The sequence below is a fragment of the Lissotriton vulgaris genome, chromosome 9 (genome assembly GCF_964263255.1).
Source record: "Lissotriton vulgaris chromosome 9, aLisVul1.2, whole genome shotgun sequence".
NCBI classification, from domain to species: Eukaryota; Metazoa; Chordata; class Amphibia; order Caudata; family Salamandridae; genus Lissotriton; species Lissotriton vulgaris.
Window position 1 is genome coordinate 132,667,216 of NC_141697.1, and position 21,728 is coordinate 132,688,943.

The 21,728-nt window shown below is 46.0% G+C and overlaps 1 protein-coding gene across 1 annotated transcript in view; it reads right to left on the bottom strand.

Moving 5' to 3' along the window:
• The window catches only part of MAP3K9 (mitogen-activated protein kinase kinase kinase 9), a 416,748-nt gene that overhangs the window by 24,560 nt on the left and 370,460 nt on the right, over window positions 1-21,728 (bottom strand). The window contains exon 10 of the mRNA XM_086936581.1: window positions 16,917-17,705. Coding sequence (XP_086792707.1) covers window positions 16,917-17,705 — 789 coding nt within the window. The remainder of the gene's footprint in view (window positions 1-16,916; window positions 17,706-21,728) is intronic.

Consider the following 21,728-nt stretch of genomic DNA (forward strand, 5'->3'; position numbering starts at 1 on the left):
ATCAACCGCAGCTAAGTTGGTACTAGGCTGGTTGAGACGGTCATCCGCTTCTGTGGCTCTTCAAGAGTTGCACTGGCTCCCTGTGTAACAAAGAATCAAGTTCAAATCACTTTGCCTAGTCTTTAAGGCCCTGTATGGAAGGGGTCCTACCTCCCTTCAACGCAAATTTGAGTGGTACGTCCCTGTCTGAACTTTGCGTTCTTCTGGGGCAAAACTGATAAAAATTCCCCGATTTAAAAAAGTCAGAGCAGGGGTAGATCATTTGGGATTGCTGCTGCAAAGCTCTGGAACACCTTACCTCTTGAGCTGAGACAAATCAGTGATCTCCTGCCATTTAGAAGGAATTTAAAAACATGGCTATTTCCTAAGATTTAGGGGTTAGCAATAGTAAGGTCCTGCAGAGGTTGTCAGACAGAGTTATGAGCGCCAAGATGCCTGTTAGGTGGTAGTGCACTTTAGAAATGCAATAAATAAATGAGGGACCTATGAGGTGTAAGTGGGACACCCTCCTACCATGCCTGCTCTTTGCATACCGTGAGGTGCCACAGAAAACTCTAGGGTTCAGCCTCTTTGAGCTTCTCTATGGTCACCCAGTGAGAGGACCTGTGAGTCTGGTCAAGGAAGGCTGGGAGCAATCTCCGGGAAACCTCCCCAGGATGTATATAGCTACATGCTGGCCTTCAGGAACCAAACTAGGCGTTTAAGGCAACTCGCTGAGGCGAATCTGGAAGCCAGCCAGGAGGAGATGAAGCGGTGGTACGACCAGAATGCTACTCTGGTAGAGCTTCAGCCTGGTCAGAAAGTGTGGGTCATGGCCCCAGTGGAGCCTGGTGAGACCCCAGGATAATGGACCGGACCATTTGAGCTGGTGGAGCGCAAAAGTCCTGTTACCTACTTGGTGGACTTGTGGTCTCCTAGGAACCCCATGCGGGTCCTGCGTGTCAACTGCCTGAAGCCCCACTCGGAGAGGTCCAAAGTGGGCATACTCTTAGCAACAAATGCTGGAATGGAGGAGGGGACTGAGCCTCTTCCTGACCTCCTGTCTGTGACAGAGCAAGATGGGTCAGTGGATGGTGTGAACCTCTCTTCCCCCTGACCCCTGAGCAACATAATGACTGCCACCAGTTGCTGGGACAGTTTTCTGATCTGTTCTCCCTGATTCCCAATGTCACTGATTGGTGCATCCATGATGTGGACACTGGAGACAGCCCTCCTGTGAAGCACAAAACATACAGGGTGACTGATAGGGTGAGAGCTTGCATCAAGGAGGAGGTCTCCAAGATGCTTGCGTTAGGAGTCCTCTAACAGTTCTTGGGCCAGCCCAGTGGTCTTGTCCCAAAGGCTGCCACACCGTGTCCACAGAGAATTCCAGTTCTGTGTGGACTACTGAGGGCTCAATTCAGTCACGAGGACTGACGCACACCCCATCCCCAGATGCTCAGAGCCGATAAGCTCATCGATCGGTTAAGGGCTGCCAGGTACCTCAGCACGTTTGATCTAAGGTCTTTGTACTGGCAGATCTCCTTGACTGATGGGGCAAGAGAGAGGTTAGCATTCTCCACACCAGATGGGCACTACCAGTTCCGGGTTATGCCCTTTGGGATGAAGAAGCCCCTGCCACCTTTCAGAGGTTGGTCAACCATGTGTTGGCTGGGCTGGAAAAGTTCAGTGCCCCCTTCCTGGATGACATGGCAGTGTTCAGCACCAGTTAAGAAGAACATCTGCGCCACCTCTGGGAAGTGTTGATGGCACTGCGGAGAGCAGGCCTCACAATCAAGGCAAGTAAGTACCAGATCGAGCAGGGTTCTGTGGTGTAATTGGGACACCAGGTTGGGAGCGGCCAGGTGGCGCCCAAACAGCCCAAGGTTGAGACTATCCTGGCTTGGGAGCCCCCCAAGACCCAGACAGATGTGAAAGCCTTTTTAGGACTCACTGGGGATTACAGGAGGTTTGTCGAGGGGTATGGCAGCATTGTTACACCCTTGACAGAGCCGACTTACAGGAGCACCCCAAGAAAGTGATTTGGACTGACACCTGCCAGGAAGCTTTTGGGGCCCTGAAAACTGCCATGTGCATGGCGCCCTTGCTCCTGGCACTCAACTTCTCAAAAGAGTTTATCGTTCAAACAGACGCGTCAGAGCATGATGTGGGGGTTGTTTTGTCACAGATAAATAAGGAGGGCCTAGATCAACCCAAAGCCTTCATCAGTAGGAGGTTACTTCCACAGGAACAGAGGTGGAGTGCGATTGAGCATGAGATATCAAGGAGAAGATCCCATTTTTGTTTCATTGCACCTGATCTTCATCGCATCACGACGCTGCTGGTTGCATCGCCACGGAAGCGTCTCGCATAACCGGAGAAGAGTGTTGCCGTTGCAGCAGATGCTGTCGCATCACCGGAGAAGCGCTTTGCAGGGCCTGTCGCTGCTCAGAAGAATCGTTGAGTCGCCGCACGACCGTCGTGCGTGCACGCATCGTGTTGCATCAAGTAGAAGACGCCATTTTTGTTTTATTGCACCGGATTTTCACCGCATCACGGCGCTGCTGGTCGCATCGCCACAGAAGCACAGTAAGAGACCGATGCATCACCTTCCCACGCCGAGAAGAACCAATGCATCCCCTACGCAGCAGTTGGGAACCGACGCATCACCGTTCTTGCGTGTAAGGAACCAACGCATCATCTTCCCTGCAACACTTTTGTTGTATAGCGTTATGCAACCAAAGGTACATTGAACTTTAAGTGTTGCATTTGCCATCTTAAGAGAACTAGGCTATTTCTACCATTTTTGAAGTACAGTATTGTGGATTTTTTAAGTCTATATAAAAATGCCTATGTATATACTACAACTTGTGTGGTGTCCATCTGCAGTGTTGTTACTGGGTTACTGTATGTGTTCACAAATGCTTTACACACTACCTCTGAGATAAGCCTGCCTGCTCGTGCCAAGCTACCAAGGGGGTGAGCAGTGGTTATTTTAGGAGTGTACCCCCTTACCCTGACTAGACGCAAGGGCCCCTATTTGGTCAAAGGTACCTACCTCTGCCAACTAGAGACCCCCAAATCTAACATTGGTGGTCAGCGGTGAGAATTCCGGACTTGCATTTGTGACTCATACACAGTCATTGGTGAACCCTACTAGTGAATGCAGACCAAACGCGACCACACAAACTTTTGCTAAATTGTTTTTCCTGGGATTTCTATTTTTGCTAAGAACTGCCAAGTTTAACCACCATGGATAAAGCAGCATCCATAGCATCTGTTCATTTTGATTGGGAAGAGGACAAACTAGAATGGTACAATGTGAAACAGTGAAGCACTTCTGCCAACTAGAGACCCCCAAATCTAACACCTGGTCTCACCGACGACGCCTGCTGACGTGCACCGTGACCTGTGGGCACCGCACTCCTCACCGCCTCACTTCACATCGTTGCTTGGTATCCCCGACGACACAACTTCACACCGACATTGACGCCACTGCTTGCACCGTGGTTCTAGGGCACCGCTTGTAAAGTTACACAACGCACCGTCCGCATCCCGCACCGCAGCCTTTGCCTACCGACACTGGCGCCATCGACTCCAGTTCATCAGCCGACAACAGCACTTCAGCAATGATGACGCTGCTTCCACCATGAACTGCCAGCACCGTGACCAGCACTGCACCACTTCGCACTGCGATCCTGGTTTCGCTGACGACGCCATCTGATGCCGCCACCAAGCTGCTGCTTGCACCGCGACCTGAGGACATTGCACACCGCACCGCAGCACTTCGCACCGCAGCACCCGACACCAGCATTCCTGACTTGAACCGCGAGGAGTTGGATCTGCAACGCGTGTGACTTCAAGGGCCCGACAACACCTGCACTGACTTCCAGAACCGACGCCTGCGGATGCCGTGCTTTTGGAGCTCAATAAGAGGTCGCCAAATCGCCCTACATTTCCAAATGTACCGTTTAGCGGGTCTTCCCAACACCGTAGCTGGCCCGCTACGCCAGGGTCAGCCAGAACTGTTTGGACTCGGTCGTTCACAACACTGTGATAGCCCCAGATGGAGCTATTGACTTCAAGGAACTGTTTTTCAAGGGTATGTTAATAACTGAAGATTACTAAGTATTGTATTGTGGATTTTTAGCGTTTTTGGTCTTGCCTTAAGTATATAAAAACATTGGATATTTTTCCAAACTTGTGTGGTGTCCTTTTGTAGTGCTTACACTGTATTACTATTGGTTATGTGCAAATGCTTTACACACTGCCTCTAATATAAGCCTGACTGCTTATGCCAAGCTACCAAGGGCTTGAGAAGGGGTAATTTTAGGAGTGTAACTCCCTTATCCTGACTAGGAAGAAGGGTCCCTACTTGGACAAAGACGCAAGCCCTTGCCAACTAGAGACCCCCATTTCTAACACAGAACCCATAACTCAGATGAAGGCTGGCATCTGTAAAGGAGTCATATGAGAGAGAACCCTAAAGATGACAGGAGGTTTGCCATAGTCGGGAGGTTGTGGACAACTGCCTGGGGAGAGCCAGCCTTCATAATCCAGTCATCTAGGTAGAAGAAGACTGGAACTCCTGACCTCCGAAGGTGTACTGCTACCACCGCCGTTACCTTCGTGAACACCCGAGGGGGCTGAAGAGACCAAAGGGGAGTACAGCAAACTGATAATGCTCCTGTCCCACCACGAATTACAGGTAGCGCCGATGGGCCTGCAGGATGGGTATATGGGAAAAGGCATCCTGCAGGTCCCATGCCATCATCCACTCTCCAGGGCTGAAGGCAGCCAAAGCCTGAGCATGTGTGAGGATCTTTAATTTTTTGCTTGAGAGGAAGGCGTTGATAGGGTTCAAGTCTAAAATAGGGAAAATGTATCCATTCTTCTTCGGCACCAGATATTAGCGTATATAACACTACTTCTGTTGCTGGCAACCCCTCGATGGCCCATTTGGCCAAAAGGGCCTGCCATAAGACAGACAGTCCTCTGTCAGTTGCTCTGGCAATGATGGAAGATGCCATGGAGTGGCAGGGTTAGTGCAGTGGACTGAGCGGCTAGCGGGCTCTGACCCCAGGATGGGGTCAAACCTGTTGTGAACCTGCTGTGGCTGAAATGGCTGACAATATAGGATACCCCTGCCGAAACTACGACAGGAACAGTAGTGCTGATGCAGCTTGCAAGGCAGGGCCAATAAGCCCAGAGAGAGTGTGGTGGCCTTACTCCCTTTGAACTGCTTTAGTGAGGAATCAGCTTTGCCCCTAAACAGGCGAGCCCCATGAAAGGGCATGTCCATATACAACAATTGTACATTGCACAAGAAACCAGTTGACCGCAGCCAGGTATGGTGGCGAATGGCAATGCTGGTGCCAGTGGCTCGCCTGATGAAATCTGTGGTGTCCAAGTCACAACAAATTGTGAACTTCACGACCATCCTGTATGACATTGGTGAGTATAGGTCATCTAGGACACCCGTGAGGAATTGAATCACTGAATCCCAAAGAGCGTGGGTATAGATAACCAGGACACAGCTGGCATTCACAGATCTGAGGGCCAAGCTGGTGGAAGATCATACCCAAAGGCCTCCATCATTTGAACTGCCTTTCGGGATAGTAGTTGGAAAGGTCCGACTTGTAGATCCCTGCACCACCAAGGTTTCAGGGGAGGGGTGCTGAGATAAAATGCAGGGGCTCCCGGGCAGGGCGGTGGGGTTTCACAATCTGGTGATTGACTGGGCCAGAGTACAATTTTGCCCAATCTCCCAAATGGGTATCTGTCAAAGCCTTATTGAAGGGCAAGAGGAGCTCAGTACTTGTTTGCCCTGGCTGGAGCACCTACGTTAAGACGTTGGTTTTGACCTCTAAGGTGGGGAGCTGGAGGTGAAGAATTTTGACAGTTCTACACATAACTATGGGTTAAGAAATGCTAAGGAGGCTTAACACAGAGGAAGTCTCTAGGCCACTAGCTTTGTGAAGGTCATCATACCATTTTTCCTCACTGTATGGTTGCCCAACATCCCTACCTGTGTCATAAACATTGTCCGAATCCATGGCAAATAAGGAATGCAGAATATGCTTCCTTCCTTGTGGGAGTAACAAGTCAAGAGGAGAAAGAAAGCCAGGCACGGCTTCGGTTGAGGTCGTACCAGCGCCAACGTATAGCCCGACAGCGCAACGGGTACTTCGCCCTCTGGCATTGATGTACACGGCATGGACATTGATGGGGGAGTGTGGAAATGGGAGATGGAGGAGGCCTAGTGGGGATTCAGAGGGTCCAACTGATGCTGAACCCACCAGCAGTACCCCAGAATGAGGACCTCTTGACTCCCTGGGGCCTGAAATCATGCGGAGAGAGTCAATAAAGATCAGAAAAAAGGAGTATGGCCTAACAAAACTTTTTGATCTGCCTAAGTGTCGCAGACGACCCCAGTAAATCAGATTGTGCCATAACAAGTTCTAGGACAGGTTCCTACCTTGAGCGATTTCAGAAGCGAGATTGACAGGAATGATGGCGTCCTCGCACCTTCTCAAGAGTGTGTGAGTGGCTGGAAAGAGCTGAGTCCTATTTAGATTTTTTGGGTTGTTTTTTCAACTTACTCAAAGACTTGGATCATAAATACACCCAACCCAGGAACGACTCCATCAAGTTCTGGACTGGCAAAGGGACTAGGACCGATCCTTCAACTATGCCTAGAATTGTTGTGGAGTCTTTCGGCGCATGGCAATGTAGAGTTTCACCCCTGGTCCCATTTCGACTTCAGATTGATCGACGCACAGCCACTACATGCCTTAGAGTTGTGCCCCGACCCCAGGCACAACAGGCCAACCTGTAAGGATCTGTCAAAGGCATTTTGTTTGCCACCGTCTGTACAGGGTTTAAAACTTGCTGTTTTGGGAGGCGACTTTTCCCTTGCACACTGGATTTCTGAAATTTTTATGAGTCTCTGAGACAAGAGGTAGCTCCCGATCAGTCTCTGGTGGTGTAGAAAGAGTAGAAGTGACTTTAGTATGCTGGAGTAGTGAGTATATAGGTCCAGCACGTCATTTCAGGAACAGAATGACGCCATAGTGATCCAGTCTGACAGCGGGTGAATATTCAGAAGGTGAAGAATCAGAATAAAAAATTAGTAATTAAAATATAGAAAATTTAAATTACGCAATAAAAAGCATAAAACACATTTACCCAATTAGAGTAATATTTAAACAAATACATAATTTACATATTTATACATTAAATATTTAAGGAACATTAAAAATTAATTTTAAAAAACGATTCATGATTTAAATAATGTCCCACCCTACAGCTCTACAAACCCAGCAGCCTGCTAAATTAAAATTACGCATTAAAATTCACAAAATACACTTAAATAATTGAAATAACTATTAATCAAGTATATAATTTACAAAATTAATTGCCAATTCAATATTTTAAATACAAATTAATTTAAAATAAAAAAGAAATTAAATTTAAATAACTTCCCACCCCATTCCCCTACAAACCCAATAACCCGCTTATAAATTATAAGTTACTAATTACATTTAAAAACAATATTAATTACACTTTAAAATTACACAAATATAAAACAATTCTATTAACACTTAAAATGTATAAAAACTAATATATTACATCAATTAAAAATTATATTAAATACAACTATATTAAAGTAACGAATATGCTACTTACCAGTATGCATCTGTTCTTGGCATGTAGGGCTGCTGACATTCATATCTGTGCATAGATCGCCGCCTAGTGTTGGGTCCGGATGATTGCGCATTGTTGTCCTGGAAGACTCTTCGAAGTATCACGAGATAGGTGGCTCCTCCCCTGGACTACAGTGCGCATGGGCATCGACTCCATCCTCAGATTGTTTTTAGCCATTGTGGCCAAGATGGAGTGAAACTCAGTGAATGATGACCATGCTAGAAGTATATGAGAATTCTGCAGCTGCTACAGGCGCCGGGGAGGAGGGCGGGCGACATGAATGTCAGCAGCCCTACATGCCAAGAACAGATGCATACTGGTAAGTAGCATATTCGGTTCGAGGCATGTGGGCTGCTGAATTCATATCTATGCATAGAATACATAGCAGTCCCTACATTAGCGGCGGCCGCCCGTGCCAGCTGCAGCAGTTTGGAAAAGTGTTTTGAGAACAGCCTGCCCTACAGCTGCCTGCTGTTTGGAGTGCACATCAACACAATAATGCTTTGTAAATGTGTGTGTGGAAGACCATGTGGCTGCTCTACATATGTCTTCCAAAGGAATGTTTCCAAGGAATGCCATAGAGGCCCCCAACTTTCTGGTGGAGTGGGCCCTTGGTGGAATGGTGAGAGTACGTTTTGCTTTCAGATAGCAGATCTGGATACATTTAACGATCCACCTAGCAATACCGGCCTTGGAAATAGGGTTACCTTTGTGGTGCGGTGCAAAGGCGACAAAGAGTTGCTTAGACTTCCTAAAATCCTTGGTCCTATCGATGTAATACATCAGGGCCCTTATGACGTCAAGGGTGTGGAGCATTCTCTCCGCCAATGACTCAGGATTTTGGAAGAAAACTGGCAATTCAATAGTCTGGTTGATATGGAATTGAGACACAACTTTGGGTAGAAATTTAGGGTTAGTGCGAAGCACCACCCTGTTAGAATGAATCTGAAAAATTGCTCTTGGATAGTTAGGGCTTCTAATTCAATAACTCTACGTAGCGAAGTAATCGCTATGAGGAAAGCCACTTTCCACGTTAAGAACTGAATCTCACAGGAGTGCAGTGGCTCAAAGGGAGGACCCATCAGCCGGGTGAGGACCACATTGAGGTTCCACTCCGGAGCTGGTGGAGTCCGCGGCGGAATGACTCGCTTGAGTCCTTCCAGAAAAGCCTTAATGGCAGGCACCCTGAAGAGGGAGAGGTGCTGCCTATTCTGGAGATAAGCGGCCATCGCAGATAGATGTATGCGAATGGAAGCATAGGCCAGATTACATTTGTACAGATGGAAAAGGTAACAGATGATATTCTGAATAGAAGCATCTAGCGGGTTAATGTTGTGGTCTGCACAATAAATGACAAACCGCTTCCATTTTGCCGCATAGCATGCTCTGGTGGTGGGCTTCCTCGCCTCCCGAATGATGTCCATACAGTCGGAAGGCAAGTGCAGGTAGCCAAACTCTAGGACTTCAGGAGCCAGATCGCCAGGTTGAGCTGTTGCGGATCTGGGTGCTGAATGTCGCCATGGCTCTGCGTCAGAATGCTGGGCGTGAGACGTAGCCTCTGATGCAGCACCACGGATAGTTCCAGAAACGTGGTGTACCATGGTTGGTGAGCCCACGTTGGAGCAACCAGGATGAGAGTCATCGAGTGCTGCCTGAGCATGCGTGCCACCAGCGGTATCAAGGGTGCTGGGGGAAAAGCGTACGCAAATCTGCCTGACCAGTTCATCCATATCGCATTGCCCTGCGACTGTGGGTGTGGGAACCTGGCGGCGAAGCTTTGGCATTTTGCGTTCTCCCTTGTGGCGAAGAGGTCGATCTCTGGATGACCTCACCTTTGGAAGTACGGTTGGAGTACTGATGGATGTATCTCCCACTCGTGCATTTGGTGGCTGTGCCTGCTGAGCAGGTCCGCCATCTGATTGTCCTTGCCCGGGAGGTGTTCCGTCATGCGGAAGATGTTCCTCTGAATGGCCCACTTCCACATGCTCTGAGCCAGATGAGACAGCTGCGGAGAGTGTGTACCTCCCTGCTTCTGAATGTAGTACATTGCCGTCATGTTGTCCCTCCGGATCAACACGACCTTGTTGCACAGATGTACTTTGAAGGCTTTTAGTGCCATGAAGATCGCCATCAGTTCGAGAACATTGATGTGCATCTTCCTCCACTGTTGCGTCCACAGTCCCTGCACAGTGTAATGGAGTACATGAGCTCCCCATCCCTGAAGGGAAGCGTCCGTCGTCAGGATGATCTGTGGCACAGGCTCTTGGAACGGTCGGCCCTTGCAAAGGTTTTGTGGATTCCACCAATGCAGAGAGTTGTATGCCCGACCGCTCACCAAAACTAGGTCTTTCAACTGCCCGTGAGCCTGAGTCCACTGACGTGCTAAGCACTCCTGCAGCGGACGCATATGTAGCCTCGCGTGCGGGACTATGGAAATGCAGGAGCACTCTTGCTGGAAGCGAGTGTTGAGGTCTGAATTTTGTCTGGGGGAGGAGCGTCACCCGTCGTTTGAGAATTGGCCCTCTTCCGGGCATTCGAGACGACAAGGGAGTCCAGAGGCAACTGTCCTTTAATGTACGTAGGATCAGTAAGCGCTGACTTGTATTTTTTGTCAATTCTAGGGTTTATCACCCTCGCCCTCGTTCTTTAAAGATCTCAGCAGCATGCTTTAAAACACCTTTGAGCATAGGCAGAGTTTTTACAGTCTTTTCCGATACTGAAAAAGTGTCAAAGAGGAAATCCACATCCACAGGGTCAGCATGCAGCTGGACATTGTGATTGTTAGCAGCCCGTTCAATGAGGGCATTGAAAGCAGCAGAGTCTTCTGTAGGTGAAGTCTTTGCAGAAAAGAGTTGAGGGTCCTGGCCTGAATGAGGATCTCCAGGGTCACCACCAGCTGCCCAGGGCTCATTGGTATCCTCAGGGTCTGTATAGACTGGATAACTGTATTCATCCTCATCATCTCCCTCACCAGCGTCCACATCGGAGTAAGTGGGCGACACATCATGAGTCTGTGGTGAAAGGGGTTCCACCAAGACTGGAGAGCAAGCAGAGTCCTTCTTCTTTTTGAGAGGGATCTTGTAAGACTCCAGTTGGGGTTCTGGGGTGATTTTCCGCTTCAGGAGAGAAAGCCTGCCCGTTTCGGCGTCGATGAAGTGCTCCTGACGCTCATCCCCCGAAGGTCGCCGAGGTCGCGGGCCGTGGACCACTGACGGCGCCTTCGGCGTCGAGGAGATCTTTTCGGGCACGCCGGCCACTGCCTTGGGCGCGAAGGCCTTCGGCGCCGTCTTAGGCGGCAACGTAAAGAGGATCGGCGTGGACGCCTTAACTGGTTTCGCCACCGGCTTCTGAGGCGGAGGATCCTTCGGTTCGACCGCCGCGGTGCCGTCCCTGATGCGTTGCAGGGAGTCCGTCACCTTTTTGGTGAACGCGGGGGATGGACGCACCGGTTCAGCGGAGTCCTTCGAGGTCACCTTCGGAGTCGAGTCCTTCGAGGCCGCTTTCGTAGTCGACTCACGAGGCTCAGCGCCCTTGGCCTTGTCGTGCGGACGAGGGGCAGAGAGGACCTTCGGGTCATCGATTCACTTCTTCGGGTCACCGAGAGTTTTCTTCGTCTCGGCGCCCTTGACTTGGCTTTTCGGCTCGACAGCCATCTTCGGCTTCTTAGGCGCCGAAGCCTCCGAAGTCTTCGATCCGACCAAAGCGATGCGCACTTTCGGTTTCGATACTTGCCCCTGCGCAGTATCTGGCGTCGAGACCGTAGGTTTCACTTTCGGTTTCGTTTTGCCAGGGAGTGGCTCGGTAACAATGTCCGTGGCCGGGCCCGAAGGCGGGGCCGTGGAACCCATATCGAGATCTTGGGTAAGGCCCGAAGGCGATCCCTTGACCTGGGCCTTATAAAGAGGCACGGCCCCAGAGTCATTTTGAGGAAGCTCCTCGTCCGAGCTATCCTCCATGACCCCGAGGGCACCGTCGTCGTCTCCTACCTCCTCGACGACTTCTTCACTTTCGAACACCTCGGCATCAGCGTCATAGTCTTCTTCGACGTCCGACGCGGGGTTTGATTCCGAAGCGTCCTGGATATATCCTTCCTTGACATCCCCAGCATCGAAAATGTCCGCAGGCGCCGGAGCAGATTGCTGGGCCTCCAGGCGCGCAGTTCGTTGAAGCTTAAGTGTCTTCTTGGACCTGAAGCGTGAGCTGGCCATACACTTGGCCTCATCGTGGTCCGGCGAAAGACACTTGTTGCACACCGGGTGGACGTCGATGTGGGGGTACTTCGAGTTGCAGACTGGACACCTCTTGAATGGACTTCGGTCCATGATGGATGGTCGATAAGTCAGGAACGTCGACTAGGCCTTCCGCGCCGAGAGCACGCGGAAGTACAGAAACCGGCTCGGAGCCGAGCTAGAAGAAGTAAAGCCGAACGCAAGACAATACCGAAGTATAGGCTAAAGACCTTTTGGTCTCAAGAAAGTTTTTCTATCGATTCCGGCAAGAGGGAATTAAAGACATCCGAACCCAATGGCGGAAAAAAACAATCTGAGGATGGAGTCGATGCCCATGCGCACTGTAGTCCAGGGGAGGAGCCACCTATCTCGTGATACTTCGAAGACTCTTCCAGGACAACAATGTGCAATCATCCGGACCCAACACTCGGTGGCGATCTATGCACAGATATGAATTCAGCAGCCCACATGGCTCGAACACAATATTATATACAATATTTTAAAAAACGATATTATATGCATAACAAATGATGTTCTTAATTTCTATATTATTTTTCTTTTTTTTATTAATCTTTTCTATCTCTATTCTTTTTCTTGATATTTTTGAGTTGACAATATTTGTGACATAATATTCTTGTAACTCAATATTTTTGAAATGATATCCTTGTTATTCACCACCAACTCATATGATCCCACTCTGAGTCACACGAAATTGGCTCTTGTCACACTGTCACTCAGTGGAAAGCCAATATCACACAGTGGGCGACTGAGGGCCCGATTTATACGTTGGCAGTAAGCATACTTAGTTGCAATAGAGTATGCTTACTCCCAACACACGACGGAGTAGGAGCCATCCGAGAATTGGCTTTATGTCTGCCCACCCAATTTGGGTGAATGGGCATATAGCCATTCTTAACCGTTACCGCCAGAAAAACCCCGGCAGTAAAAGGCAGTTATAAAACAAGATGGTCCCCTAGCCATGGGAGAAGACTCCCATATCAAGGGGGACATTGGGTTTTTCTTGTTGGTGGTGCCTCAGAAGTTTTTTTGTTTTTGAGGAAGGGGCTAGGTGTGACTCTTAACCCAGTGCTCAATACAATGCTATGCTCCCTCTCCATGGGTTGAACACTACTAGATAATCACCAGTGATGGACTTGAGGCCCCTCACCAGGCCTTGCACTCTCCTCTTATGCGATAAAAAGGTTTTTGCAGTTGTTTATTCAAAGAGGTGGTGGGGGACTGGATCCACTAGAGGGTGGATTTTGAAAGCAGAGTGTCGCTGATAACAACTCTGGTTCTTTCTCCATCTCCCCCAAGTTAAATATATATATATCAGGCAAAATGGATGATTTAGGAGAGAAGTGAGTGGAGACAAGAAGAGCGAGAGAGAGATGACAAAGGAGAAAGGTAGTGGGCATTGAACATTTTCCCAAGTCTGCTTTTGGTTGCCAATCCGGCCCTTGGGCAAAAAAAGCCGAAGTCACGCTGTCCGTGTATTTAATTATGAGTGACGTTTAAAACAACTGTTACTACTGCTGCTTTATGTTGTCTTTTCTTGTATTTACAAAACCAACCTCCCCATTAGTAAGACATGGCAGTGCCATATTCTAAAAAGAGCAATCTAACAGGCACATGCATCAATGTAGGCTTTTGCGATTCCCAAATTGCGATTATTAAGGAATCGCAATTAAGGAATTGCAAAAGCCTATGCATGTAGGAATCGCTATAAAATTAGCGATTCCCAAACATTCCTTTATTGCGACTCGCAAATTGCTAGTCGGAATTAAGGAATGCCTTCCTATTCATTGCTATGGGCCTACAGGCCCATAGGAATGAATGGGAGATCTCATGCCCAATTTGCCAGTACCAATAGGTACTCGCAAATTACGCATGCAATTTCAAGGGTGGAAGGGTGTCAAAAGGACACCCTGTTGCACCCCTGAAATGTATCTGTGCACCTATGTTGCGCACACATGCCTCAAGGGCATGTGTGTGTGTAACCTACAACTTTAAAAAATGCACTTTTATGCATTTTTCAAAGTTTTTGCAAATTACCATCAAGTTCAACTTCCTGGTAATTTGCACCCCCTAGTAGCGAAATCGTGCATGTAAGGAATCGCAAAATGTGATTCCTCAAATGCAATTTGAAAAATCACAATTAATTGCGAATTCTCAAATTGAGAGTGCCTTGAACCTTGATGCATTGCAAATGCCCTTTGTGAAACCGCAAAAGGCCGATTTTTGCGAATCGCACCGTTTGCGCTTGCATAAATTGTTGATGCATGTGCCTGTAAGTCTCCTATTGATGACGTGATTCATCTATCATCTGACTCTTCATTGTTGCTGCTAGGAATCAGGTAAAAGCTTCAGGGAATCAGTAACATAGCAAAGCAAGTTAGTTCAGGACATACAGGAGGAGTTGTAAGAACAACACATCGATAATCCGGGATCTACAACTACCAGTAATGTGGGGTACCATATTTCTGAGGTGTAGGATTACCAGGCCATTCACATTTTTTCACTTAGGAATGGGGAATTACTGCGTGTTTTTCTTCCATGCTGTGTCCTCGATGCGGAGGACCGTCACATTTGTAGGTGCATCCAGGGCTAAATGAACTGGATCACCGCTCTAGACATGGTACCCCGCCTCAGCTGACCACATGAGATGAATGGCTCATAGTAAATAAAAACAACAAAGTCTAACCTGACCTTATGATTTCAGTCTTAGGAACTGAGTTGGTTTGCAAGCAGCTAGTCACTGATGGCTCTCCCTGCAAACAAGTGATATTCCAAAAAAATATTTGCATCCTGTCCTATGGGTGGGTAGTTGCCACCGAAAAGACAGTGTGCACATGGGGCAAGGTCACTGAAGCACACAGGGCCAGATGTGCCCCGGAATCCACTCTTCAAACCCTGCAAAAAGCACAAAACGCCGCCGCTCGACTCCTAACAAACACCCCGGCCAGATCATCTGCCAAGCCCGCTCTGAGGAAGCTGCACTGGCTCCCAATCAGGGAAAGGGTCACTTTTAAGGCCCTCTGTCTTGCCCACAAGGTGCTTCATAACACCGGCCCTCCCATACTTAACAACTGGATCATCCCTTACAAACCCACGAGAGCGCTCCGCTCGGAGCACGGAAACCTTATCACGATCCCCAAGGTGAAAAAGGCCCGCATAGGTGGCCGTCGCTTCTCGGTAAACACTGGAGTCAAGTGGAACGCACTCCCTCTGAACCTCAGAACAGAACCTAACCTCCTCCGGTTCAGAAAAACTCTTAAAACTCTTCTTTTCCCCTAAACTGGCACCTTTCCGGTCCGCTCCCCCTTACGAGTAACAAGGTTTTAGCGCTGGGATACCCTCGCGGTGACTACGCGCTCTACAAAACTTTAAATAAAATAAATAAATGTACTAAGCATTTTTAAGGCTGCAAATGGCCCGACTCGCAGAATGTTACCAAATCAAAATTTGTGTGTGCGATCAAATACCGATTCGGTATTTGGGAAACGACATCCCTTCCAAATACCGAATTGGAATCGTTTCACTGCCGAATTCCAGTGACAAAACATTAATAATTTAAGACTACAAACTTATTAGTAACCCATTTGCAAATAGGAAGTGGTTCCCTGGGCACCCTCTTCACCCTTGTGAATGTAAGACCGTTTCACAAGACCAATGTGTTTTCTTATTCAAACAAAACTTTAAAAAAAGAAACTTTTCTTTTTAAACGCCATCCGTTTTTTTTTATGGGAAATGGGCTGTTTTTTTTAAGACTGCTTTTTAAAAAAGCAATCATAGATATGGTGGTTTGCTGACACAAGCAGGCTACCATCCCTGTGATGGTGTTGATTCATAGTGGGTCGCAAATTGCAACCTATCTCATAATATTCATGAGGTAAGCCGATTTGCAACCCACTAGGAATTGATCATTTAAAATGAAAAATGTCATGCATTAGGAATAGAGATTTCCTAACTGTGATTCTGAGAAAATCGCTATTTGGAAATTGCTGTTCCCAATGTTAGTACAGCTGGCCCAAGCAACTGCCATCTGGTGACTTTCAAGCTGCAAAATAAGAGAAGAATTTAGGGGCATATCAGCTAGGGCCTGCGATAATGATCGCTCAGCGCTTTTAGCGTGAGGATAAATATCGAAGGATAACGCTGGATTCTATTGCGGAGATAGCATGCTATCAGCAACGCCTATCTCCAAAGTGATAGGAATCCATGCGTTAGCTGGAAAACAGTGTTATTATTGCTGGATATCCAGCGATAATCGCACTGCGACCAGCGATACCTTGCTGATAGGGCAGGGTGGTCTTAGCCATGTAATCCACCTCCCATTACATGGCTAAGTCAGATTACAAGCAGGCGTAAGGAAAGTAGCGATAACTGTGGTTAGCGCTACTTTTCTTATCGCTCTGCTTGTTTGCGTGCAGCTTGATAATTGGAGAAATGTCGGTTAGCAACATTTCTCATTAGAGATGCAAAGCTGGGCGTTGTTGTAAGGGGTGCTAAATCAGCAAAGCACGCAAAATTATCACCGCTTTTTGCCCGAAAACAGACGCAAAAGCAGCGATAATTCCATAGTGCCGCCTTGCTGATATGCCCCTCATATGGTTTTCAACTCTGGTGACCCACCTGTTTTTCAGATATTGATATACAACATGTAAATCACAGATTTTATTTACTGCTAGCAGATACTCTCACCTTTTATTCTTCCAAGATTGATCAATTTCCTGCATTATGAGATCACACCAAGATGTTTTGTCCAGGGCGTCGCCAAAGCCAGTGACAGCAAAGGGGGGGGCTCTCTGTATCACACACCATGGAATTGTGATTTGCCCATAAATAAATGTTATGGCAGAATCAGGATGACTGTATTTCTTCTAATAAGGAACTATGAACCACAATTCATTCTACATACTGCTTCACTTTAAATACGGAAATATTACACATTGGATCAAGTTTATTAATTCACCCACACATAACACTGGGAAAACATACCTGCTCCTGTGGCACTTGCTTTACAGTTATTTGAAGTTGTTCCGTTTGCCACCACAGTCACCACTTTGATGGCCCCGTCGGAAGGGGTACGCCTGTGCCCTTGCTGGGGTCTGGCGTTTAGTGTCACATGTGTAGGAGTGAGGGACTGGTTGGGATTTCGCTTGAAACTTTCAATGTGCAGATTGACCAAGGGGTTGCAAACAAAGGGCGTGTGTTCCTCTGCGGTCACAGGGGTAGCGGGCATCTCATAAACCACAATTTCATCACTGTCTGAGCGTAGCAAGGACTTTGTGGAGTTACATTCAGAAATGGAGGATAATGACAGGTGGGTAAGCGATGTAGAAGGTTCCCCCTGATTTGGTGAAGACTCTTCCCTTTTGAAGAGCTTTCTCGCCGGAGGGCTGGTGCTTCTACGTGGCCTTCCTGAGCGTTGGAAGATGCTCTCTTTTTTTTTCTTCTCTTCCTTGGGTTCAATTTCATCCTGGGTACGCTGATACTTCCCCCCTTCGAGCATGTCAAAGCCAAGACCTACAGTGGCCAAGAGAGCCCCACAACCCAGAAGAACCATCGCACATCTTCTGTGTCGGACATCACGCTTAAGGCTGTTGGTTGGGGTGGCATGTGGGGTGCTGGAGGCAGAGTTCACTGGTGTTGGCTCCTCGGTTGAATCGCTGAATGGCCCCTCCCCATCGCCCACCTTCTGGAAGGGTACGCAGAGGTAAGACTGGCTGGAGGAGGGCGAGGGATGCTCCTTGCATTCATTGGTGAGAGACTCACCATCTTCATTTTCTGTGAATACAAAATAAAGAAGTTAGCGATCAGAGTACCCCGAAGGTAGTTTTAGGTGAATGTCCTTTCCTATCATTATGTTCGGAATCTTATGGGCTATGTATCCTAGAGATGACATTCACAAGGATTTAGGGGTTTGTACAGCATGCTTTCAAGAATGATCCAAAAAAGGTATTTAAAGCCTGTAGTTTAACAGCGGATTACATACTCCAAATGTTGATCAAAAATTAGAAAAAGTCTGCGACTGATTTGCTTAATTGAAGGATTAGATTTCACAACTGAATATTTTTCATGATATAGAAAGTCTCAAAGGATTAGCACACGGTAGAGAAGGTCTCTGTTTATTAAATTACTGCAGACAGCTGAGAGTGGCAGAGGCAGCAGCAGACTAAACAGACATGGTTGTCGGGAAGCATATATCAATAGGACCAATATATGCGGCAAAATGGCCTATGAGTAGAGATTGTGGAAAATGTCAATGTTGTACGCGAAATGTGGAAAATTCACCTTTTCACCTGTGGAGCAGAACTGGGGCTGATATGGGAGTGAAAAAGCTAGAAATTGCAGAAATGCACACTACGAATGAACATATTAGTCCTTACAGAGGTTCGGTTTAATGATACAGGCCACAACATAGTGTATCTTATACTTCCTCCAAACTATTCCATCATCTGAAATAACGGTATCAGTAGAGTTGGGGGCGGCATCACAACTATCTTCAAAGACGTCTTACGATGTAGAGAGATACCCAATTTCTTGTTTTCCTCCATTCAATGTCTAACTCTAGATCTACAGGCACAACACAGTTTCCCTTGCACTTTAAATGCCATTTGTCAAGTGCAAAGCAATAATATAGCTTTTAGCAAAAAAAAACATAGATATCACAAAAATCAGTCAATGCAAAGCTACAAAGTGATCGTTCTGGGAGAATTTATTCTTCACTGGGGCGTCACAGAAGACTCAGCAGGCAATCATTTTGCATCATTTCTTTCTGGATATGAATGGATCCAACATACCCTAAGACCAACACACACAAAGGAGTCCATTCCTGACTTAATAATCTCCAAAGCAGTCCTGTTCTTAGTGGATGGACCCATATCGTTAGAGTGATCAAATAATTTCCATATTCTCATATTTCTCTATGCGGCTCTCTCATGCAGTCATCCTGGGCCAACCAAATGAGCGATAACCTGGTTCTGCAACACTAAGAATATTGACGTCAAACATGTTTGCAAGACTGCAGAACTTACTGCTGCCCACCAGCCCCATCACTGATATCAATGATTGGATTGCCCAATGCTGTGACTGTTTTTCAGATCTGCTTGATGAGGTAACTCCACTCCAGAGCAAAAAGAATAGACCTTAACCATTGGCTCCCTCGTTCAACAAGGTTTTGTATTAGAAAAGAAGAGCCCTAAGACGAAATGGAGACAAGCACCCTCTACTATGAACCTCACAAGTCTCAAAAAAGTAAGATCACTGTGCAAAAGAAACATTTTCTGTGAGAAATCAAATCACTTAAGATTCCTCCTCAACTCTGCCAAGAACCGACCTAAACAGCAATTTGATCTGGTCAAAACCAACAGCAGCATCTCCAAGTTTATCAAATTTGTTGCCAAATCACTAAAGTACCTCTAGTCAGACCTATATATTTTTTTCAGTGATAATCTTCACAATATATTTCACAAAGGATGCTATATATATGAAAAAGACATTTAATTTATTCAAACATTATTTTTGTTTTTTCATTTTTTCATTTGTTCTGTTTTTCTTGTAATAAATACATAACAATGTATTTGCATACAGAAAATTAAGCAACACTTTCTATAAATCAATCTAAGTGATACATAGTTAGACAAAAAAAGAACTCCATAAACTCATCATAAACTCATACCATTCATTCCATCATGCATACTACTACATTCACTACCCAATCTAAAAAGAACTGAATTGACATATAAAACAAAAATCAGTAGACATACAAAAAGTTATTATTGAGAAACCCCTATAGGTTTATCTAAGACAAAAGTTCTGAGATTTTTTCACTTTCTGGTTTATACATTTTCTACGAGTCTTTTCTTCTTTCTCTTTATATATAAGTGGTGACTTTCAATATAGGGGTCTCAGATTCGTACGGCCTACGTACGTTTCGGTGATTGCAGGTATTTGATTCACCTTCTTCAGGGCCAAAACAAACTAAACAACAAACAAATACATACACTCTATGCTAAAACCAGGGGGTTCTTGGGTTTCTGAAAAGAGAACATATCATAATCCAAGTTAATTATATTCCTTTTAGTGCATTCTTGAAACAGATCATACTATTTAATAGACATAATTTTTAGTTGTTTCGCATGCGAAACAACAAAAATGATGTCTGTTAAATAGTATGCAGTGGATTGTTCTCTTTCGTTGACTTGAATCAAAGGTACTTCCCTATAATCAAGTTGTTAACGTCTTAAAAAACAGCAATGGGTTTAGCAAATCCAAACTCAAATGCTATATGAATGTTAAACACATGGTGAGGGGATGTTTCAAACCACTATGGAGAAGTGTGGCTCAATGGTTAGAGCGGCAGACCCTGATGCAGAGGTCTAGCCCGGGACCAGGGTTCAATTCCCCGCCTCGGCGGGTCTTGGGCTCAAAATTCCACGGACCTGATAATTCTCGCCTCAGTGCCTATTCTAATCATAGAGTCCCACTCTGCAACTCTGGGCAATAGCTTGCTTAATCTCCACAACGGCCCCCACAACGCTAAGGATGCCTGGCCTTCACCCTGGGGGTGCCCAAGAGTGGACGCCTCACAGGGAAAGCCAGGACGGGGTCCACAGCGGTATTCGTACAAGCGCCTTGAGACCCTTGCGGGTGAGTAGTGTGCTATACAAGTATCAATTTACATTACATTACATTACATATGCCTCCAATTTCACCATTCTGGATGAAAATTTTAAAGCTTTACTTCATTTTCTTTCTTTTCTTTCACATCACACTCATAACGTTTTAGTAGACACTAAGTGTTCTTATTTCTCACCACTGGCTAGCTATTAGAAAAGGTCCTAGGAATAGGTTTTAACCTGTTTTCTAATACTATAGCATGCGAAACAACAAAAATGATGTCTATTAAATAGTATGATCTGTTTCAAGGATGCACTAAAAGGAATATAATTAACTTGGATTATGATATGTTCTCTTTTCAGAAACCCAAGAACCCCCTGGTTTTAGCATAGAGTGTATGTATTTGTTTGTTGTTTAGTTTGTTTTGGCCCTGAAGAATGTGAATCAAATACCTGCAATCACCGAAACGTACGTAGGCCGTACGAATCTGAGACCCCTATATTGAAAGTCACCACTTATATATAAAGAGAAAGAAGAAAAGACTCGTAGAAAATGTATAAACCAGAAAGTGGAAAAATCTCAGAACTTTTGTCTTAGATAAACCTATAGGGGTTTCTCAATAATAACTTTTTGTATGCCTACTGATTTTTGTTTTATAAGTCAATTCAGTTCTTTTTAGATTGGGTAGTGAATGTAGTAGTATGCATGATGGAATGAATGGTATGAGTTTATGATGAGTTTATGCGGTTCTTTTTTTGTCTAACTATGTATCACTTAGATTGATTTATAGAAAGTGTTGCTTAATTTTCTGTATGCAAATACATTGTTATGTATTTATTACAAGAAAAACAGAACAAATGAAGAAATACAAATAATATGTTTGAATAAATTAAAGGTCTTTTCCATATATATAGCATCCTTTGTGAAATATATTGTGAAGATTATCCCTGAAAAAAATATATAGGTCTGACTAGAGGTACTTTAGTGCTTTGGTTTCTTTCTCTACCTCCTCTGGACCTTAAATTACAATTGGGAGAACTCTCTTTTCTTTAGTCCTTTATCAAATTTGTTGACCCAACAATGAAAGCCGTAGAATTTGCACAGGTTCTTCAACTCCAAAGTCAAATTGTTTTTGTGTTGCGATGATTGTTCCAACCTTGGTAACTCTTTAACATAATTAGGGAGGGA